Below are 22788 nucleotides of genomic sequence, written 5' to 3'. Positions count from 1 at the left end.
CAAGCTGCACAACCCTGCATACGTGCCTCAGAGCAGAAACATGCTGCCCTTGGGCAAACAATATAAAGAAGTTTGCCAAGATGTACCCCAGGAAAGGAGATGTGAAGCAAGATGTTCTAAGGATGTGAAGAGAAGATATGGGGCAGAATGCTCTGCTGACGCTTTTGCCAGTTTATCCAAAGATATGTTAGCTCTTTGTCCTACACATAACACTTTGTAACTAGTTATATGTATTGTCCCGGTGCTGAACCCTGCATTACCATATAAGTGTACCCTGAGATTTGCAATGAACTAAGCACTGATCATTACCTCCATGAAGATTGATCTCTGCCTGCGGAGGGCTCCTTTCTCTATTACCCCTCTCCTTTTCCCCATCTCTCTCCTGTATACCTTTTTTCTCTATCTGGCATCCATATATTTTCTTTCTTTACAGGAATGAACCTGCAAGACTTGGATAAACACCACTGGTGTCCGTCCCCCAGAGCACGAGCAGCTCCCCAACAAGACTTCAAGACTAAGGGACAAAGCTTCCCCCTTCAGCTCTCCACAGCAGCTCTAGGGAGTCTCTCTCCTCTGCAAGATCTCCTTTGTCAGTCCACAGTGACAAGAGTTGGCTGCAGGAGCTCTCCCCAGATGGGAGGAAGAAAAAGAAGAGGTGATTCCTGAGGAAAGAAAAAGGCAACACCATTAGGGAAGACACCAGTGTGAGTTTGCTACAACTCTAAGCCAAAAATCCCATGAAGAAAGCAACATCCATCCATGGGGCAGCGCTTTGGCTTTGATATCAATGCTGACAAAATTGCTTCCCATTCCTGCTGCCGTAGCTCCAGTTCAGTAGAAATGTGCCACCTCTGCCAAAGCCAGGCAGACATGGTGAGATAAAACCAGCTGGTCTGCTGAAAAGGAGTCCAAATGAATGTTTTCTAACTCCCCCTTTGCATCCTCTCTGCAGCCAAGACAGAGCAATGTCCTTCCTCTCTGTCCTCGATGGTGACCCAGGCATGGGATGCAGCGTGGGGACAGAGCCTGTCGCTGCTCCCAGTGACCTGCCCTGCCCTTCCCTGCCTGCCTTGCCCTGCCCTGTCCTGCTGGATCCTGCTGTGCTGTGCTGTGCCGAGCTGAGCCCGGCCAGCGGTCACGCATTTCGGGAATGACCCTCCCCTGTGCCGCCCACCGGCGTAATGAACATACCACTTTGTAACTTTGACTAGTTAGAGAGGCTTTGTCCCTGGTTTTCAGTTTTAACAATTCAGGGAGCTTTTGTTTTCCCTGACAGTACAGTTGCTGCCAAGGGAAACACACCCAAAGACCAGTTGTGACCCAGCCTTCCCTTTGCTTCCCTTTTCCTTCCCTCACTGCTACACAGCGCTCTCGTACCAGGACCTCAGTGCTGTCTCACTTGAGCATTTAGAGCTGCCTCCAGGCCCTTCCAGGCTAAGTGCAGGTACTCAGGATTCTGAGGTTTCCTGGCTTCTTGGGAGAAGGTGTTTGCTTCATCTGGACTTCTTGGGGTTTCATTGGAGGAGCCAGGCACAGGCAAATTTCATCTCCACTCTGAGCTCTTCATTCTGCTTGTTCCCATGAAGCTCAAATGCCAACCTGAGCTCATCATTCCTCTGGTTCCCCTAGACCATGACAGCCCTTCCATGGCCTCTCCAGAGAGGAGCAGCTGCACATCTCCAGAGCAGCAGTTGCCAGCCCGCATCCCATCAGGGAGGGAAAGAGTTTCTACCCTTGCTTTCCAAGCAGGCTCTGGTTAATGACCCTTTAAAGTGTTTTCCTGCAGTGCTCTATCATGGGTAGATCTCAAGTGAGAATCAGGTAGAAAGGGTCAAGTTGCCTGGGAAGGGGGACCTTGAAAACAGAAAGATACTCTGCCTGCTTTTCCTGTCCTTGCTGCAGATTTGGATGGTGTTCTGGGCATTTTGCAGACAGCCTCTCTGTAGGGGTACAAGGGCAAGGTGGAAGATATTGCCTAACAAGTGGTCAGTGTTAGGTGCACTCTCCTCTTTGACTGAAGCCAAACTAGGACTCTGATAGGATATTGCAGATGTTTAAGACTGTCTGCCCTGCAAATCAAGCCGTGCCATTTGACGCTGGCAGGGGCTATGTAGAAATCACGAGCGGGCCGGGGCTGCTGAGGGACGCACCTCGAGCTGTTTGTTTTCCAGCATCAGTCTCATTACGTGGTTATGACAACGGGAAGATGCCACCAGCTCACATCCCAGGCAGCAGACAAAGAAATTAATGTTAAAACTTACTTTATAAGATTTTTGACCAATCACACAACGCAAAAGCATACTGACAGTAGTTGTATCCAATCACTATAAGCACATGTACCTTTGGTTAAAACAGTGGGGGTTCTGTCCTTACCAGGCTCCTCGGGCTCCTGGGGATTGTTCCCACAGCTCTCGGTGCCAGGCAAAGCTCCCTCTGCTGCAGCTCTGTCCACAGGCTCCCCTCCTGAGGACTCAGGGGCAACATTAATATTCCCCTTGAAAGAGAAACAGAAAGGAAGAAACCCTTCTCACCACTTAGACAAAACACCTCGTTCAACAACTCCATGGCTCACACGCTTAATCCCTTGTTCCTAACAAGAACTCTGGGCCCCAAAGCCCTTCAACAGTCAGAAAAAATTGACTTCTCAAACACAGTCCAAAAGCTGTCAAAGTTGACAGTGACAGTGTTGAACATGGGGGTGACACTGAACACATGGAATGGCTGCTAAGGAAATCAATTGCTGCTCTGTTCTGTAAGGTTGTATGTCTGACAGCACTAACATCAGTCCTCATGTCACTAATTGCAATGGAAGTAGCACTGTCTTCTTTCTTCAGCCAACACCCCAATCGGTGTAATGGTTTCAATGCCTCACCCAAGGCAAGTTGATGTAGAAATAAATTCAATGTACCTCATTTTGCAGGGCCCTACGGTCTGAAATTGCTATTACAGTTTTCTTTATAATGATGGGCAAATATTTTTTTCTCCGTGTTTTCTCTTGATGGCTTTTTTAACGATAGGTGCTATCACAGTGAGTTGTCTGATGCTACATGGGCCACCTTTAATTTTGGAGGGAATGTCCTGCCAGGCTCTATCTCCACAAATGAGCCAATATTCTGTTGCTAATTGTCATGGGGACTCATCTAGGTCATCTACCCATCAGCAGTTTCACCCTTAGGGGGCACTGGGGCAGTACAATTGGACCACAAACTTGAGTATCTGTCCTCAGGATGATGGGGAGTAACATTTAACTGTGGATCTCCCTGATACTGAAACTCAGCACAAAATTCCATCACTAATGAACCAAGAATTTGAATTCTTGAGGTTCAGAAGGTGCTTTAAGAAGATCAGGGGCCCAGTGATGCCAGCTGTTATGGGATTGGTCTCGTTGGCAGCCTCACACCAATATTTGTCACGATTGGGTATTGGCTGCTCCTTGGCTGGCACAGGCACACCGACCAAACGGGTTGCAAAGGATTTGTGTGGGCTCAAATTGGTCAAACACACGGTGTCTGAGCCTGCTGACTTGGCTAAAGCAAGGCAAACATTCATTTTTGTTGATCTACAGGCACATATGCATGCAAAAGCAAGCAGGCAAAACCAACAAGTGCCAGTATATCATTTGATCAAGCTCCATGTTCCTGTTCAGCTGTTTTTTGGCAAAAGCTTCCCCATCTATTTCAGTTCTAAAGCAAAACTTTTAGCACTTGTTCAGGGACTGGCCAACTATAGGGCACTAAACTGTCCCTCTAACCTTCAATTTTTACAAATTTGGATATCTTAGAATTCTTTCGAACACAATGGACACCACGCTTTTGCTGAAAGAGCTCTATGATACAAACCATTTTCACAGCCCAAAAATCAACATCAAACTCCAGAATTGTAGCTTTCACAGGTTGAACGGGGGACGTCTGGCGTGCACCGTAGCTTCTCCGTGCGGCTCACGTCTGCGTGCTCATTTCCCTGCTGGTGGAATTGTCGCTGCGCTCTTGTGTATGAGACGGTTTCACATCTTTCACGGGGACCCACTTAGGTCCGCCACCTGTGCAAATACAAGCATACCCTTTGCCCCAAATGATTAGTGAAAATGGTCCTTCAATTTGTCCTAACTCAAGGTTTCTGATCAAAACTGAAGGATTTTCTTTCAATTTTGCCTGTGTGCTGTTTGAAAAGTGCCTAAAAATTGGAGGGTTAGTTCCTGCAAATGAGCTATTAAAAACATAAAGACATATAAAGCTTTGCTCAACCTCATCTGGGGTGTTGCTTGGGCCACTCCCCCTTTTGTTGACCTAGAATGGTTTTAGAGTGTGGTGCATCCTTTCAACAATTGCCTGACCTGTGTAGGAATAGGGAATTCCAAAAGTGCGGCGAACACTCCAGTCCATCAAAAATATCGCCAATTTTTGAGCTGTGTATATGGGGCCATTTGTCAGTTTTCACCTTGTGGGGAATCAGTTTGGCGAGCTCTGGGCCCAGTGACACTGACAAGGACAAAAGCAAAAGACGAGAGGCGTTCTCTCTTCCCAGGACCAAAGTCCCACAGCTTTAATGGAGAACAGCTCCAGGAGAGAAAGGGAGCGTCCAGGAGAGGACAGAGGATGTCCAGGGGAGGAAAGAGAGCATCCTCCTCGTGGCAGGAGACTGTAAATGCTCGGAGAGGGGGGCAGTAGAAAGGAACTGCCATAGTTCAACATAATAGATCACCACACTGTAGTTTTCTGCATAAATTGCTGCACTTGTTGCAAACAAAATCCTGAAATCTCCCCAAATACAACCGTGCAGTCCCAAATGACCACAGTGTGGGAGAAAAACCACTTAACCCCCCTGTATACCCAGGCACCAGGTGTCACAGGGAGTACCAACCCCTGCAATTACAAAGTCCACACACACAGGCTCACCAGGAAAAGGAATATCTCTTTATGAGGGGACAGAGAGCTCACTTTTCTCAACACAACACACGCCATCCACCACATCAGCATCCACCCACATCATCTTCCTCAAACATTCACACACTGAAAATACAACCACAATTACAACACACAGGCAAAATTGGAGCAATAAAACAGGATTTGCTCAATTCACCCCCAAAATTCCTAGCAGGTCCTTATTGACACAGCAAATCCTTTCTGCCAGCAGCCAGACCCAAACCCAAACCGTACAGGCGTACGTTGTGCACAGGACATCTCTATGTGACTTTTGAACAGCCCTTCCCCTGCATATGCCTTATGGGTTACTTTATACAGAGTTAAACGTTCCTTTCTCCACAGTGCCAGCAGTCTTGTCTGTCCCCCACGAGGAGCAGCCCAGAGCGGAGGTGCCTCCAGGAAAGGAATGTCCTGGCAGCGCCCAGAGACGTCCAGAGCCCGGATGTTCTTGCTGGAGCAGGGAAGCGTTCCTGCCGCGGTCACCAAATGAGGTGTGGAATAGAACTCTCCACAGTTAAAGGTAGAAGGTGGTATGTTTATTACAGCGCCAGGCACAGGAGGAGTTGTCTCCTAAAGACATGTGTGAGGAATCACTGCCGCTCTACTTATCTAAAAAAGTCTTACATATTGATATAATTCCCAAAATGACTAATACATATTCATTAGGTAACCCAAACAACCCCCTTTGTATTAAAATGTGTTATAATTGAATCCAAAGTTCCTTCACATTTGCGGATTCTTTCACATCACATGGGTTGGTGGGTTTTAAAGTGGGGAATGGTCTCCTTCAGATGAAGGCCAAGACCACTTCCTCAATTTGACCTCTTTCCTTATGATCTGTTGGCAGGCTTTCACACCCCTTGGCTATAGCTGTAGTTTTGGGGCCCAGGTGCAGGCTACGGTCCTCTTCTTTGTCACAAAGAAATCCGCATCCCATCCCCCTTCTTTAAACATAGTAAAGACAGGCAAGTGATATATTACCCTAGCCTTAACTACCTTATCTGATAAAAATTAACTATCCCTTATTATTTCTACTCTTCTTGCTATACTCTTTCCCCCTAACTAAATCCTGCTAAAATTTTAACTCTTCCAGTTCTTTTAAATCCTGGATTCATGGCCTCATCTCACACACCAGCCATGTGTGAGCCGATGCTGTAACTGGGAAATTCCACTCCTGAGCAGGAGATCCCAGGCCTGGTTCTGAGCTGGAAGGGTGAGAAGGATGAGATGCACGTGGTTTTGCTCCAGGGGATGTCCTGAAAGTGCACTGCCTACCTGCCCCTGCTGCCAAGCACCACGCTCCACCTCCTTCTCCTGCTCAGCAGATTTTTAGGAATCCAGGGCTTGGTATGTATTATTTGCTACTCCAACAAATAGAATGAATTTGCTTTGCAATCCCAGTTTTGTCCTGGGTTATTTTCTGCATGGGTCTCCTCCTGAACCTGTGACAAAGACCAGCAGGGACTTAAAGGACACTCCTATTCTCTTGTCAGTAAATTTGGAGAAGTGATTTAAGTATCAATAAGTCAATAAGTATGAATCAGTAAATCAAATAATTTGGGGGAATATTGAGCCTGTGAGTTTCAGCAAAGTATTGAATATGTCTTAGATCCATGGAAACAAACTAGTAAGTGAGATTGCTGGGTGGGCACATGTTGGGGAAGTGATTCCCCACACACCCAGTGCTGAGATCAAGGATTGCCTCTTTTCTAACCCTGAGCTGGCAGCAGGGATCGGGCCCTGCTTGGTGACATTCATTTTGAAGACTTCTGTTGAGCAGGTAAGAATGGTCAAAATGAAATCTTTTCCAGCTGTTTTCCTTTGGTTTACCTGTTTGGGGGTTAAAATTCTGTGCTGCAGGTGTGCTGGGTGTGTGCAGAGCAGTGCAGCCCCAGAAACCCCTTGGCTTGCCCACAGGTTGTCATGCCTTGTTGCCAGGTGTGCCCAGCTGTGGCAGGAGAAGGAGCCCGCAGCACAGTGGGCACCGTGCCCTGCCCAGCCGGGGCTGTCTGGCACAGAGCAGCAGCAGCACCAGCACCGTTTAACCCGCTCCTGCCTTGGCTTCCCCTGGCACACAGAAGCCTCTGGAAATCAGCACCGCCAGTGGCGTTCCCAGCTTGGAGCGGCTGCTGCTGGCGGGCAGATGCTGCCAGTTCGACTGCTGCCAAAGGGGAAGAGAGGCAGAGATGTACACACACCGGAGCCCTGGGCATGTCCAATAAAGGTGCAAATATGTGGGGAGATTTGTTAGGAAACATTTCAGCTGTGATGCCAACAGTGGCTTCTCTCCTGGTTCTTTGTGTTCTGGATGAGTAATGCAATATTTGGCTCTGACAAGTAAGAAGTAGACATTATGTGGATGTTCAAATGTGTAGTGATTGTATTGTAATATATCCTGTCATAGTCCTCTTTCCCGTCCCCCTTGTAACAGCCTGGGTAGTCAGGGCATTTGGGGAGGGCTGGCTTGTGACCAGCAGGCAGGGTGTAACAACACCTGACCTCCAGTCAGGATGCAAGAAAGTAATCTCCACCAATGGACAGCAGAGAAAGAGTTGACTGACAAACTTTTGGAGGGGCTGAGGGTGTAAAAGGCAGAGCGTCCTTTTTGCAGATGAGCGCATCAGCTAATCACAGAGACTCCCAATGCTGCAACTTTTCCTTAGTCAGTCCTTTGTTAAGGTTTACTAAACCTTTAAAATTTTAAAAGTGAGAGTCATTTCTCACACGTGCAATGCTGTGGGCCATTGTCTTGGTCTGGTTTCCTTTGCTTGTGTCCCATCTGAGTGCTCAGTTGGGGTACAGGCTGTAGGTGCTTGGAGACCTCCTGGAGTTCCTCTTGGATCCCCTGAACAACAGGGTTTGGCCCATGAGGGGAATTTTTTCTGCTTTGTGACAGATGAGAATTTCCCAGGCTCTTTTGTGTTTGCTGTAGGGAAGGTTGGTTATTGCTTTGCATAAACTCACAGTCCAACACAGAGCTGTCCCTTTGTGATGTCAGGGCATGGTTGCCACGTTGTCATAGTGGCATCAGAAGGTTGCCTTGGTGCACAGAAGGCCTGAGTGTCAGAGCAGCCCTAGGCCTTGCTCAGATCAGGAGAACCTTCCTGGTCAAAGCATCTGTCAGTAGGCAGCTGCCCACTGAAAAGAGGCTTGTTTTTTTAGCTTTTAGAAAAATTGCAGAAATGCCAATAATTAACCATCTGGTCATTGCAGCTTTTGCTGCATATGGCATTACTTATTCCATTTATTATTTTAAGAATTTTGCACATAAGTAGAGGCTTCCCTTCTGCTTAGGTTAGGGTGTATCCTTACCTGGCTTTTGTATGTCTTCCTGCTCTTTCTTGGTGGCTGAGTTTCTGATTTTGAAAGAGAAAGAGCATTAGGATGCCTCTGGTTTGGTAAAGCTCCTGTCAAGAGGTTCAGCTAAAAGGGGGTGTCTGTAGGCACAGGGGCAGCATTTGCAGGGGAACCTGCAGGGCTTCCGTTCCCTGCACGGGAGAGTCTGTGGCAGCAGAGTCTGTCATTTCCTCAGGTTGCTGGGACAAGCAGGACACCTTTGAAAATGTAGACTGGCAGACCTTCTTTAAGGCCTTCCAAAAACTCTGCAGTTGTTCCCAGAATTCAGAGAAAGCTTCCTTCTTTTTAAATTTTGTCATGAAAGGATTTGACTAACTTGACCTTTTACTGAGTGCTAAAATAGTTGTTCCCTTTGACAGGAAGTGCTGCTGTGCTCTTCCACAATAGAACTGCACCACCTCTGGGGGATTTTGGGGAAGCTTTTCTGGGCAACGGTTTCCTGCAAGTTCATCAGAATTAGTGCATGACACTGAGTGAAAAAAAAAAAAGAGTACCTGAAGGAGATTTCAGAAGCTGTCTTATGTGTTTGATAGAACAGGAGCATTGAGTGTTAAAGAAAAACACTTTGCATTTGCTTGATCATATTTGTATTCATTTACTGGCTAAACAGGCCAAAGTGTAGGCACAGCCAAGAATATTGTCCTGATCTCTTGCTGGATGTGTGAATGAGATGTGTCTCCTGGAGGGATGTTGTGAAATGGGAAATCATCTCTGTTTGGGATGATTTGTTCTGTGGGATTCAGCAGCCCCAGGCAGTTTTCTGACAGCATCTGGTTCATTTTCCCTTCCCACTACAGGACACCTGAAGCGTGTATTCAGCAGCGCTGAAGATCCTGAGGTGAGTGAGAAAGGAACATTTCATGTTCCTGGTGTTTAAGAATTGTAGAGGAAGATGTGAGCTTGGCCAGTAGCAATAGACTGTACAAGGCCAGCTAGGAAGGCCAAAAGAAAAACCATATTCATGCCTGTAACAAAAATAATAAAGGCAGACATAGATATTTTTAAATTTCCTTCTCAGGGTTTGAAGAACTAAAAACCTAGTTTTGAAAAGAGAACGATGCTTGCCGACAGCAGACAGGGAAAATTTAATTAAGAGCAATTTCCTGTACAGTTGAATTAGATCATTTTAATTTAAAGAGAGGGACTTAGAATCCTATTCCCATCAAAACTGATGATATCTACTTGGAACATGAGGTGGTAGAACAGGAAGGCCATCTTGCAATGGTGCCTGCTGTATCTGAAGTGCAATGGGCACCTTTGTGGCTGGGGAGCTGTGTGGGCCCAAAGGACGCAGGGCTGGCGGCCGTGAGCAGCTGAAGATGAGGCAGCGTGGGGCCAGGGGGCCAAGAAGGCCAAGGGCACGGTGGCTGTGCCAGCAGCAGTGGGGCAGCAGGAGCAAGGCAGGGAGCGTGGCCCTGTGCTGGGCAGCGCTGCGGCCACAGCTGGAGTGCTGTGTGCAGCTGTGGGCCCTGGGAAGCAGAAAGTCATGGAGGGGCTGCAGCGTGGGCACAGAGGGACAGGGGAGCTGGGCAAGGGGTGCAGCACAAGGCCAGGGAGGAGGTGCTGAGGGAGCTTTAGCCTGGACAATGGGGGCTCATGAGGGACCTTCAGGCAGACTGCCATTGATCCCTGCCTTGGATCCATAGAGCCAATGCTCAGCACGAGGGCTGTTTCCCTGCCAGACATCCCTTCACTGCATCCAAGTGCTTTAGACACTGGTGTGGGTACCACTTTCATATTTTGTTTGTTTGTTTGTTTGTTTGCTAGAAGGAGAAGCCTTGTGTAATTTCTCCTTCTCCAGGGAGCTTTTTCTCAATCTTTCCTGGCCTTTTTCCAGCACTGGCAGAAACTTTCAGGTTAATGACTCCCATGTCTTTTGGCAGCCCAGGGAATCAGTGTGTGTTGTGTTTGGGAATTGAGCAGGAAATCAATGCCCTTGCATTCCAGCTGGTGCTCAGAGATTAGAGGAGGTGGGAGGGGCTGGGCTGCATTTCTGATTCCAGCCACTTTAGCACCATCAGTGTGGCCGAGACCAAGAGAAGAACTTGCCCGAGCACAGATGCACAAAGAGAGCTATTCCCAGTGCAATGCTCTGGGTCTGGTTGCATTCCATAAGGACCGACATGCTCCAGATTCCCCAAGAGTGTGGGTTACTGAAGCAACAGGAGAGCAAGTTCAGGATTGTAGCTGAGTGGGGCACTGGCTACCAAATTTTGATGTCTGTAGCAACAGAGAGGACAGTAAAGGGAGTTTCCAGTAATAGGATCTGTCTGTCTGTCTGTCTGTCTGTCTATCTATCTATCTATCTAATTATGTAACATTTACATAATTGAATCTTCCTGGCTCTGGTCCAAGGCAGTTGGAGGCGCAAAGGTCACCTAAATCATCCCTTTCTGGAGAGGATTAGAGACATGTTCCCTTGACCGATTCTGAGTAGGCAGAGATGTTTCCCCCTCCAGAGATGGTGATTTTTCCCCTCAGTGCTGTTTTCCTCCTCCAGCCTCTTGTGCCCTGAAGTCTCCAGTTAATTCTTTAAACTTCTGCCTCTCCTAGAGAGGTGGAACAATTCTGTGTTTAGGTGGTGTTTGGTGACTCTGGTCATACATGCCATGCCATACATGACACATGGTTTCCTTCACTGGCATCCCCAGGGCTGTGTGAGTGCATTCGTTAATGGGGCCTTATGAGAAACTCTGTTACTGCTGGTCAGAATTCTCCATTGACAAAAGAGGGAGAAGAAACACCTTGGTCCTCCTCCATATACTGAGATGGCCATAGAGGTTCTCTGACTTCCATCAGAGATCTTTGCATGCATCCTTATCTCCTGAATGACCCGGTTTTCTAACAAGAGTGTGGATGTCAGGAAGGAGGAATGCTGGTGCAGGCCTGAAGAGAAGGTGAACTCCAGAAGTGTCTCTCACAAGGAGTGAGCTCACCCAGGAAGCCCCTGCAGAGCCAGGATGGAGCTGTGGGACAGGGCGGCGAGTCAGTCACTACTGAAAGACAAACAGGACACGGCGGAAGCAGAGGGAGGCCCTCACCAGACCCTTGAGAAATGCCACCCCTTCCCTGTCAGCTGCCTGAGAGGCTGCTGGAGCTTCAGTCCCAGATGGCCCCTGATTGTAGGGCCAGGGTCACTTTGGAATCTGTGCCTCCCCTCGGGCAGAGAAGGACCCAGGAGAGCAGCAGCACAGTGCTTTGGGAACGTGTGAGCCCAGCAGTCCTTGAGTCTTGACCCACAAAGGGCGTATGGGAAGTTGAAACTCATCTTCTCTTGCTTTCTGTGCAGGTGCTTCTAGAGAAAGAGCAGGAGCACACTGCCTCATCTGAGCTGCCATGCCAGACTCAGGGAGAGCTGTTCCCAGCCCGAGAGCAGGAAGAGCAGCTCAGGCAGCAGGTGGAAGAGCCACAGGAGAATGGCCAGGTAAGCCTGACTGGCCAGGGCACAGAGGGAAGGGCAGGAAGAGGGGCATAAACCAGAGCTCTTGGGACTGAGGAGGCCAGGAAAGGCCTCCAACAGGCACTGGAAGCACAGAGCCTTGCAATCTGCAGAGATCAGCCCTGGGACAGGAGGTTTGCAATGGAGGTAGATGTGGGGAGGGAAGCAGAAAGAAGGGGCTGAATAAATGTGATTTTGAGGCTGCAAGAGGACAAAAGCTGGGCCTGATGGCAGCTCTCAGTCCCTTGCTCTGCTTTTGTGTGTACAGAACATCAAGGCAGAGCCACAAGCAGAGCTGCCCGAAGCTCAGAGTGACAACATGGCAGTGAAGAGAAAGAACAAGGAAGACATGGGAAGAATTCAAGAGGAGAATCTCCATCAGCAGAGGGGCGATCAGCAAAACCAGGTGAATGAAAGAGTGGCAGCCACTCCACTCATGAAATGTCCTCTCTTTTGTTTATTAGAGAACATGAAGGAACAGCTGGATGCAGAGCTTCAGATAGCTCACAGTATGATCAAGGCAAGGCATAAGCAGCTGGAGGAAGAAATTAAAATCATCAGAGAGAAACTTAATCGCTTCCGTCAGTCTCTGCAAAACCAAGTGAGTGAAAGAGGGATGCAGCCACTGCAGTCACCAATCTGGTGGTTTCTGCCCTTCTTGCCTTTCCAGTGCAGAGCAGCAGGGAGTGGGGCCATGCCTCTGAGTGCCATGCTGCTGTCGTGTGTGTATCACAGTCACTCTGAAGGACATTTCCCGGTGTGCTGAATCTCAACATCTGCCCTGGACAGTGAAACTTGTCCTTTGGCCTTTTGGCCAGCAGTCATCCAAATTGATTCCTGCTGGCCTGTTCCTGCTCTCCTTTTTTCTTGAGGTGTTTTTACAGTGGAACTTGGTGACCCAGCTGGAGGATTGAAACAAGCTGTTGTATCCCCTGTCAATCTGTTCTTTGCCTTTCCTCACAGTCGATGACTCCTGGCCGACAGGGACAAGCTGTAGTGTCTGACTGCTTTGTTCTGTTTGACTTGAGGTGCAAGTGTTGACATCTCACCGGGCAGCCTGCGAACACTTGCAGGGAATGTGTGGCAATGAAGATCCCCAAGTTAGGAGTGAGGCACAGGAACAGTGCCCACCAGAAATGCTCCAGGTCCAGCACATCATGGGCTCTGAACCTGCTGCAGCAGCAGCATCACCTGGAGGAAGCCCTTCTGTGAAACCTGGGAACTCAGGCTCGGGCACATCCCGGGAACAGGAGATTGAGGAGGAGTACCTGGAGCTGCTGGGTACGTCTGGGGTGTTTCTTATCTGAGGGACAGTGTGTTGTGTGCAGGTGTCAGCAGAGCTGTACCAAATGCTCCTCCTGAGCTCGGTGTCACAGGGCCATTTAGGACTCCCCAGAGGCAGTGCTGTGCTCCGAGGCAGTGAGAGAGCTCTGGGTGTTCCTGCTGCCTCTGAGGGCACCTGGCACTGGCTTGGGTTTGCCTGAGCTTCCCTTTCTGCTAAAGGCTGAAGCAGGGATTGTTCTTGGATCAGCAGAAGGCTGTGACCTAGCAAATGATCTAGGCAAGTCCTGTGTGCTAGTGGCCAAACTGAACAGAATTTTTAGCTTCCTAAATTCTCCTTAGACTCCTGACTTCCAACCAGTCATCAGAGTAAAAAAACTTCACAGAAATGGACTGGCTTTGGAGTTTTGTCTTTTTGGTTGGGGATTTTTTTTTTTGGGGGGGGGATGTGGGATTGTTTTTTTGTTGTTCATTTTTGGTGGGGGTTTTTTGTTGTGTTTTTCTCCATCCTGAAGGAGCCCTTCTACCCCACGTCTTACTGATGCCATTTTTATGACTGTTACTGTTACCACTACTACATCTGCAGTTTATTTTCATGAGAATGCTATATTTTTGTCAATAAGAGAATGCTATCTTTTTGTCAATAAGAACTACTTTGAAAGAACATCAGGTTACAGGACAAATAGAGAGCACGAGGTATTTTCCATGTGCTCCCAAAGAAAAAACAGAGACTTTATTTAATCTTCTAGTTTTATGCTTATCAAGATGTGTCCAGGAGACACATCCAAGTGGCGTGATCAGATAAAACTGTACTGCAGGCATTTCTCAGGAGAGAGCCTCCAGCCCAGCCATGGTATATCCCTCAGATCCATGGCACTTTTCCATACCTGATTCCCACTCTTTCCCATGACTTTTAGAATCCTACCCATTGGCCCAGGCCCTGCTCAGATCAGTCTCTAGGAAAACACATCAAGCCCTTTGTGATTCTGCAGCACAACCCAATGAATCTGCTTCTTGCCTGTAACAGCTGCCAGTTCTGTGCTCTCAGATAAGAGACCTGGTGGGGCTGAGACCAGAGCCCAGTGGATTCTGTGTCTGCCATCACCTGTTGGGACAAAAAGGGCACTGATCTGTGCCTCGGTGTGGCTGATCTCAAAGCCCATCCTGTTGTGTCCTGAATGGGGGCAACAGCTTGTCTGGGGCTCAGGCTCACTCTGGCTTCTTCCCATCAGTGCCTGTCAGTGCTCATGCTTGGGCTTTGCCAGCCTTGTTGTGGTCGCTGCCCTGTCCCTGAGGGCTGGAGGGACTGCAGAGGCTGGAGCCTTCCTTAGCTGGGAGAGGGGCATCTTTGAGCTCAGCCTGCTCACAAACAGGTCAGGGTCCTGATGCTGAAAGCCCCGTCAGGATCAGTTACAGCTTGAGCTGCTCTGGTTGACAAATGGGAAGGCATTCCTTTGGCAAACTGCTGAAAGGTGGGGAAGATGTCCTCCTCTCCTGGGATTGTATGTCCCTGTGCTTTGTTTCCTGTCAAGAGAACTCTTCAAAAGACTGTACAAATCAGTCTCTGTGCTGGCCACTTGTGCTACAGGGCTGTCTGCCTGGTTGTGGTTGTTGTTACCCAGCCGACCACAAAGGCCTCAGAGTTCCAGGCACTGGGGCTGCCTTTTGTATCTCCTGGAAGCTGGGATCTCTGCTTTAAAGTCAGCATTTTGCATTTTGTTTCCCTCAGGGAGAATGGTGAACACCACTGAAAATCCCCTGATGAAATACACGCATCTGAATTATATTGGCAGCGGGTGAGTCCAACAGCAGTTACTCCTGTACAACCATGGGCCAGGTGTTTTTGGGGTGGAATGTCTATCCAGTGTGAAGTCAGGCCAGCTGCAAAGATGTTCACACACTGGGGATAGATTGTCCCATCTCTCAATGCTGCTCAGAATTTGTGAGTGGGCTCAGAAGGCATTGTCAGAGATGCCTTGATACCGAGGTCTTGCCTGCATCAAGGAACAGGACCTGGAAGGTCTCCTTGTCTCTCAAGTGTGGGACAGTTCTGTGTTAATTTCTTTAGCATTTTTTGTGTGTCTCAAAATCATACTGGCACACTAATGAAAAGAGAAGAAACTTGCTTGCCGGAAAGAGCAACCTATGCCCTATCAAAGCTGTGAGATAACAGTTCCCAGGAACAATTCTTTCCCCTGGTTTGAAGAGGGAAGCACTCTGTGGTCAGGATAATAACCACATTGTTTAGACAGTGAAAACCAAGAGGAAAGACTAACCTCCCTTTAGAAATTGAGCCCCAGTGCTTCAGGAACAGGCCCAGTGCCCATGCACTTGAGAGGAAAATGCATCATCTGCCTTCTGGCAGAGCCCTCCTGCATCCTGCAGGTTTTGACACTTCCAGCACAGATCTCCTGTGTGGGCTGGCTTTCACTGCAAGATCTAAACAGCTTCTCCTTTCTCTGCTTCTGTTTTGTTTCTAGAGGGTTTGGAGATGTTTACAGAGCACTCGACACTGCCACAGGAGGAGAGGTAAATGTCAACAGCACCTGCAGGCTCTGCTGCACTCGAGGGCTTTCCCCTCTGGTGTGAGCTGTGGCTGGAGCTTTGGGCAGAGCTGTGCTGAAAAGGCACAAGAAGCACAGACTGGTGCCAGCCCACAAAACACATTTGGGACTTTGTCCTCCTCAGGTGCCAGAAGGAAGGCACGGAGGGCAGTGGTTCCTTTCAGAGAAGGACGCGCTCACTCGCTCTCCATTGCTAAAACAAAGGTGGTGCCTGCGAGCACCTCACTGCTCTTTGGGGCTACAGCTTCAGAGTCCTGAATTCTCATTTCTGGCTGCCAGCAAATCCATCTGAAAGTTACTGGTAGTTCCTTAGCCACCTGCAGTGCTGCACTTGGGAACTGCACGAGGGAGAGATCTGCAAGGCGTCCCTGAAAGCCCTAAGCCCTGCCCATAGCCCAAGATGTATTCACAGAGTATTAAGGCATGGATTCCTTCTTCTGAGTCCCAAACAAAGCAGCAGAGAGTGCGGTCAGAGGTTTGTGGGTGATAACTGAGACAGCGTTGTTACCAAGTGGTCAAGGCAAAATGTCAGTGGCCCCACGTGTCCTGTAACTGGCTCCCAAGGGAGCAGAGAAATGGGCTGTTGGAATGTCAGTTCCTGATTACTGCAGTGCCTAATCACAAGGCAGTTTGGCACAGCTCAGCTGTGTCATTGCAAAATCACTCACATCCATGTGCCTTGTGGTCTCGTGACACCAACCTCCCAAGTTACTGATTTCAATGTCATTTTAGGTGGCAATAAAAAAAATAAATCTTCAAGGAGTGCGGAGGAAGGAGCTAACCTTTAATGAAATAATGATCATGAAGAGGTATAGGAGTCCCAATGTTGTGAATTATTTAGACAGGTGAGAGGTCATGGTCTTATCCCATGGATGTGTGTTTACATAAAGCAAACATGAGAGGTTAAAAACCCACTTTGGTCAGTGGCAGCAAGTAAAGCTGTTAATTTTTATTTATTCATATTTCTCTACTCATCTCCAATGGATGAGAAGAGAGTGCATCTTGTCTGCATGACTCTTCCCTGGCACACCTAGTTTGATAATTACTCCAAAATTATTCAAAACCTGGATCAGCTGTATCTTCCTAACTCAATAGCCTCAAAGTTCACTGCCTCCACATTTATTTGGGATTGATTTTTTAAAGTTTCTTAAGTGCAGATGAAACATCCTAAAGTTGATTTCCCTTGGATTGTTGCCCCTCTTTGCCATTGCTATGCATGCCAGGAAGACTAGGTGCCTCTTTCCAGAAACACCATGCCTGACATGTTTTTTATCTGGGCTGTTTCTAAACTGCACTTTTCATTTGCTGCCCATCTAAGACATCTCCTTTTTCACAGATGTGTCTTTCTCCTTGAGACTGCACAGATTGCAAACAATGCACAGCCAAGAGGGAATGTCTATTCCTTTGATTCTGTCCTTGTCACAAAGGCATCTGGAAATAAGAAACCTAGAAGCAAAAAATCAACATAGCCATGCATGTTCATCTCTACCCCCTTGTTTCCTTCTTTCAGCCTACCTTCTGGGCGAGGCACTCTTGCTGGTTATAGAGTACATGGATGGAGGTGTCCTGAGCGACATCGTCAGCCAGACCTGCCTGTCTGAAGATGAGATGGCAGCCATCAGTCAGGAGGTCAGCAATCCCAGCTGTGTTTCCAAGGGCTTGGGCAGGATTGTCTGGGAAACAGGGGCTCAGAACAGGAGAGGTTTCCTGTGCCAAGCTTTGTTTCTGTGTTGCTGGTATGCTATGGGCAAGTAAAAGCATCTCAAGTGAAAGGGTTGCCAGTGCCCCTGCACTCCCTGTACTCAGTGCCAGTACTCTTATGTCCTGCTGTTGTATTCTTGCTCTGTCTCTTGTATTTGTATTTGCTGTTCTCCACCCTGCCTCTCTAAATGTTTGCCTGGAGTCTGTCTTCACTGCATTCCTTGCCTGTAAAAGCAAAGGTGCTGGTGGCAGGATTTGAAACAAACAGCAAAGAAAGAAGAGAGAGACTCGTTTCTCTCAGTGCTCAGCTAAAAAGGATAGGAGTGCAGCCAGAATGCTCTTTGCTTCTGAGCACATGCGCTGCAGCAGGAGTCATCCTGGCTGGTTGGCAGGGGACAGCCTACAACAGCAGGTGCTGTTGCACTTTCAAAAGCTGACATGCCTTTCCTCAGAAAGGTCCTGCTCTGCAAGTGTTGGAGCAGCAAGCTCTTCCTCTCAGTGGCCATTACTGTTCTGCCATTACTCCCCATTCCCCTGGAGAGGGAATCTTTTAGATTCTTTGTTTCCTTTCTTGTGTGATGAAATCACATCACTCATTTTTGCCCTTCTGTTTCTGTTTTCTCCCTCAGTGCCTGCAAGGACTGGATTTTCTTCATTCAAACGATGTGATCCATCAAGATGTGAAGAGTGACAACATCCTTCTCAGAACCGACGGCTCTGTCAAACTGGGTCAGTATATTCTTGGTGAGGTGCAGCTTTCCAGGGATGTGGGTGTGGGGCTGCTTGGCGTGACTGCCAGCTCCCCAGAAATGGTGCTGGTGGCAGTGCAGGGACCCCTGCTGCGAGCTGGAGGCACAGTTGCAACGTGCACAGAGGTAGAAGGAGCCACAAGCAGTCAAGAGTGGCCTTGCTCTGTGTGGGTCCCTTCCAGAGGGAGGGAGTTGCAAGTCTAAAGTTTCCAAAGAACAAAAGCCACTGCTAGAGGCAGTGTAAAAAATGGGGGGATTTTTAAAGTCACCAATGCCAGAAGATTCAACAGCACATTTACAAACTTCCACTGGGGAATTCTTTTGCTTGCTTTCCTAATTGCACAGAATTCAGATAAAACCAGTACTTTATTTTCTCCTCAGCTGATTTTGGCCTCGCTACTCAGCTCAGCCCTGAGCAGAGCAGACGGTGCTTGCTAACTGGGACTCCTTGGTGGATGGCGCCTGAAGTGGTGACAGGTCAACCATATGGCCCCAAAGTGGACATATGGTCTTTTGGAATTGTGGACATTGAAATGATAGAACAAGAACCTCCTTACTTGAGTGAAAGTTCTGGCACGGTAAGGAGCAAATACTCACTGATCCCACCGTCTTTCTCACCTGTCCCATGTCCTGTGTGCCACTGGACAAAATCCCATTGCCATCTGCTGGAACTACTTCCACCAAGGTCCCCTCCTACAAATGTCCCTGCAACACATCAGCATCTGCTGGACTTTTGGCTGCATCAGTGGGGGAATTCAAGCCTTACCACATGCAAACAAACGCCAAACAAACTCCATTCTCACTCAACACTTTCCTTTGGGTTAGTGGTTCCAGTTCTTTTGTCTGTGTAGACGGCCTTAATAACAGGTAAAAAGCATCTTACAACTGTTGTTATCTTTCCAGAAATGAAGGAAGGAAACCCAAACCCAACAAAGTTTCTAAAACCGTGGTCTTTAGAGAGGAACCTAACCCTGTGTGCAGTTTCTTCTCACTGGGAAACATGGGCATGAGGGTGTAAATGCCACAGAGTCTCTTCTGCTTCTTGTGCAGTGCTGCTGAAACACTCAGTGACCGTGTTTCTCTCCTAGCCCAAGCCACATTCTGCACGTCACCAAGCCAGAGCCTGGTGATGCAGAGAGCCTGCCAAAACCTCCTGTTTGTTTCCTGGCACTTTCTGGGATGGGCCTACCATTCATGCATTGACTTGAGCAGCCAAATGACTAGAGGGTGATCATAGGGATGGAACCTCTCCTTCTTCTGACCTAGACAATTTTTCTTTTGCTGCAAAAATGGGAAGCTGAAATTTTCAGACTGCTGAGAGACAGAGCTGCAGTTGGCTCCTGTGTGTCCAAGCAGGCATTTTCATCCCAATACATTTGTGCAGGCAACCTAATGTGTCTGTGTTAAAGAGGAGATTGTAAATGTTTGTTTTCCTACCTGGGTATTAACTGATGGATTTCCTTTCTTTTCTTCCAATTCCCATTGTTTTCAAGAACAGCACAAAAAGCTTGATGAGTTTTGTTCTAGGGCACGTGTGCTTAAAGGACCAACAAGCACTGCAGAGATGCCTTTGATGTACTAACCCTTGAAATTAGTTAGTATAGCAAAGTCCCTCTTCCAAAAACCATTTCAAGCTGGCATGAATCCTCAGAGAAGCAAATGTCCTTTTTCTGATGTAGTTCCCACTAACTAGGTCAGGCAATGAAATCAGCTGCCAAGGCAAGATGTGCAGGATGGTGGAAAAGCTGTGGCTGCATCGGGGTTTGGGTTTTTGGTTGGTAAAGGAAAGTCATCTCTGGGTCTGTGCCAGGGCAGAAACTGCCACTGAAGAACAGAGGTTAAACAAAGGGATCTGGGAGAACCTTAGAGATGTGAAAGCAGGAGGTGGAGCCTGGTGTCTCCTTCTTCTCCAGGCTACACACCTGATAGCCACAGTAGGGACTCCACAGCTGCGGCAGCCCAAGCTCCTCTCGGCTTTGCTGCGTGACTTCCTGAGCTGCTGCCTGCAGACAGACGAGGAGCGGCGCTGGACTGCTAAGGAGCTCCTGCAGGTAAAATGTGAAGGGGCTGCAGGTGAAACAGGCTCTGAGGGATGGGCTCCTCTTCCACTCAAGTCCAAGGCAGCAGATGAGCCCCCTTCGTCCTCACCTCCACTCTTGCTGCTCTTCAAATGAAAATGGTGAGGAATCCTAGACTGGGCTGGGGTGGCAGGGCCCTGTAAATGTCCTCAGGTGCAAGTGTCCTGCAAAGAGCAGGGACATCTTTAAAGAGATCAGGTTGCTCAGAGCCCTTTGCCACCCGAGCCGGAATGGTTGCAGGGATGGAGCTCCTACAAGCTCTTGGGGCAAGCTGTGCCAGGGTGGCACCATGCTCCGAGTAAACAAGTTCTTCCTTCGACCTACTCTGATTAGATGCCCTTTGTGTTTAAAAATATTTGTCCATATCCTATTGTAACTGGCCCTGTTAAAAAAGATGTCCCCCACTTTCTTCAAAGCCACTGTGAAGTCTTGGAAAGTGGCAATAAAGTCTCCCTGGGGCCTGTCCTTCACAAAACTGAATAACTCCAGCTCCCTCTGCATTTCCTGACAGGAGAGGTGCTCTGTCCTCTGACTGTTTCTGTTGCCCTCTTTTGTGATTTGGTGGAGTGTTCAGCTTTATCTAATGGCAAAAGAATTGAAGTAGAGCAATGCAGGGTACAGAGACATGAAATGGTGGTGGAGGAACCCAAGGAAGCCAGTCCCAGCCTAGGGGTCAGAGATTTGGCTGTGGCCTAGGGGCTGTGGGGGGCTCGCTGTGAGCCTCTGAGGGGCCCTGATTTGTGCCCCCCAGTCCACCCTCAGAGGTTTCTGCCACACAAACAGGGACAGCTGGGAGGGACTTGTCCCAGCCCCATCTGCTGCCTGGCACGCTCAAGCAGACGGGAACTGTGCCAGGGTTACTGCCAGGCTGTGTGGCAGAGAGGGAACTGCAGGGCCCAGTGCCACTGGGCTGGACCTGCTGGGAAGGAAGGTGCCATCCAGCACACGAGAGACAGGGCATGGAAAGGTAGACACTGCTTTCTGTGCCTGTGGGAATCAGGACAGTGCCTGTCTTTCAAAGGCAGGGACCTATGTGAGTCACTGGAGTTTCCTGAAAGGAAGAAGACCCAGGGACAGAAAGCGCCATTTCTAGAGCACTGGCAGGGCAAAAATCCCAGCATGATGAAGACATCACAATAAACAGATGAGTGGGATTCTGGGCCAGGTTTGCCTGTGATGGCAAGGTCTTGCACATTGGGGATGACTGGGGAGCAGATGGTCCCTTTGCTCCTCTTTCTGGGTCTTTCCAGGAACTTGATGTATCCTGATTGAGTCCCTGAGGCAATGAGCTTGGAAAGTAATGGTTCAGTGTTCTTTGTTTTATTTTTTTTTTTCTGGTGGACAGCATCCATTTGTAACTTCAGCCAAGCCACCATTCATCCTGGCACAAGTCATCAACTCAGTGAAGAAGACGAATAACCCTAACCCTAAACCCTAGCCCTAAACCCTAACCCTAAACCCTAACCCTAACCTTAAATGCTAACCCAAACCCAAACCCTAACCCTATCCCTATCTCTAACCCTTACCCTAACCCCAACCCCAACCCTAAGCCTAAGCCTAAACCTAAGCCTAAGCCTAAGCCAAAACCTAAGCCTAAGCCTAAACCAAAGCCTAAGCCTGGGAGACTAGAACATAGCAATCATGTCAAGATGTTATCTCTGTTACCAATTTAGAGTAGGATTGTAGAGTAGGGTTGCTAAAGAGATTTGTAGCATACAGTTATAGATTAGAGTTGTAATTAATAAAGTTTCTGAAACATCAACTCATTTGGAAGATTCTCCTCCTTCTGACCCCTTCAGAAAATTCAACATTTCCTTCTGAATTACCAATTGTTTTTTTATTGGTGCTAAGTCACACATATGGCTTCTTTTGTATGGTTTCATAAGTGAGGAGGGGACTTCATATCATTCATCCTCTCCAGACCGCACTGCCTTTGGAATATGACCCACTGGCTGGTTATGGCACAGCTGTGGTATTTCTGGTTGAGGCAGAAAGGGCAATGACATTTGAAGGCAAAACCAAAGGAAGAATGAGGCAGCCCAAACATCTTGTGCAGATGCAGGCCTTCAGCTGTGACTGGAGAGCAATGGGGTTCCTGCCACTTGGATTTGCATCCCTAAATGCAATAATCTCTTTGGCTGGAGGAGAGCCTTGCTCAAGTGAGAAAGCAGAAAGATCAGAGAGGGTGCTCGGGAAGGTCTCCTGTGGCGCAGAGCTGTCAGCGCCTGTGAGGTGAGAGCGGGCCCGGCCTTGCCCGGGCTGGAGCCCCAGCAGAGCCCCGGCAGAGGCCGGAGCAGCCTGAGCCCCGGCAGAGGCAGGCTGGAAGGAGGCCCTTGGAGATGCAAGAGGCAGCAGCCGGGCCCTGGGTGCCTCTTGCTGGGAGCGGGCGAATCCTCTGCTCTCAGAGCCCAGGTGGCAGCTGGCTGCTGCTGAGGGGAAGCGCAGCCGTGCTGGGCACAGCCCAGCCTGGAGGCCATGGCCGTCTGGAGTGTGCCCAGGAGCAGAGAAAGGCCAAGGGCAGCCGCGGGCCGCTGGGCTGGCTGAGGATTCCTCCTCTTCTGCCGGCTGCCCTGCACCTCCTGGCAAAGGCCAGCAGTGTGTGCAGCACTCTGGGCACCGGGGCAGGGAGCCGGGCTGCTCAGCAGGCTGGAGCACAGGGCAGCTCCTTCAGGCCCGGCACTTGAGCCAGGGAAGCGA

General features: G+C 48.8%; 1 protein-coding gene, 1 long non-coding RNA gene and 1 pseudogene across 2 annotated transcripts; 2 read left to right on the top strand and 1 right to left on the bottom strand.

Annotated features, from left to right (window-relative positions):
• Positions 1–22788, bottom strand: part of LOC131094631 (zinc finger protein 850-like) — a 278757-nt pseudogene that overhangs the window by 135160 nt on the left and 120809 nt on the right.
• LOC131094635 (uncharacterized) lies at positions 9072–12044 on the top strand. Its single transcript, XR_009115712.1, has 3 exons — positions 9072–9117; positions 11569–11703; positions 11987–12044. It is a non-coding gene; the product is annotated as an uncharacterized LOC131094635 (long non-coding RNA).
• Positions 12840–21529, top strand: LOC131094577 (serine/threonine-protein kinase PAK 3-like). The gene is made up of 9 exons (XM_058042233.1): positions 12840–12999; positions 14729–14795; positions 15480–15528; positions 16296–16408; positions 17075–17192; positions 17894–17993; positions 18395–18591; positions 19927–20064; positions 21437–21529. Exons 1-9 carry the CDS (start codon positions 12855–12857, stop codon positions 21527–21529), a joined length of 1020 nt encoding a protein of 339 aa, XP_057898216.1. The 5' UTR covers positions 12840–12854.

This window comes from Melospiza georgiana, chromosome 30 (assembly GCF_028018845.1).
Source record: "Melospiza georgiana isolate bMelGeo1 chromosome 30, bMelGeo1.pri, whole genome shotgun sequence".
Classification (NCBI taxonomy): Eukaryota; Metazoa; Chordata; class Aves; order Passeriformes; family Passerellidae; genus Melospiza; species Melospiza georgiana.
The sequence above is the reverse complement of the archived record's forward strand: the minus strand, read 5'-3'. Positions and strand labels throughout refer to the sequence as shown.

Excerpts from the sequence above, each read along its gene's own strand:
- LOC131094577 (XM_058042233.1), top strand. The coding sequence starts at position 12,855 with ATGCTCCAGGTCCAGCACATCATGGGCTCTGAACCTGCTGCAGCAGCA. Across the intron at positions 14,796-15,479 it reads CTGAATTATATTGGCAGCGG|AGGGTTTGGAGATGTTTACA; the intron begins GTGAGTCCAACA and ends TTTTGTTTCTAG. Across the intron at positions 20,065-21,436 it reads CTGCTAAGGAGCTCCTGCAG|CATCCATTTGTAACTTCAGC; the intron begins GTAAAATGTGAA and ends TCTGGTGGACAG.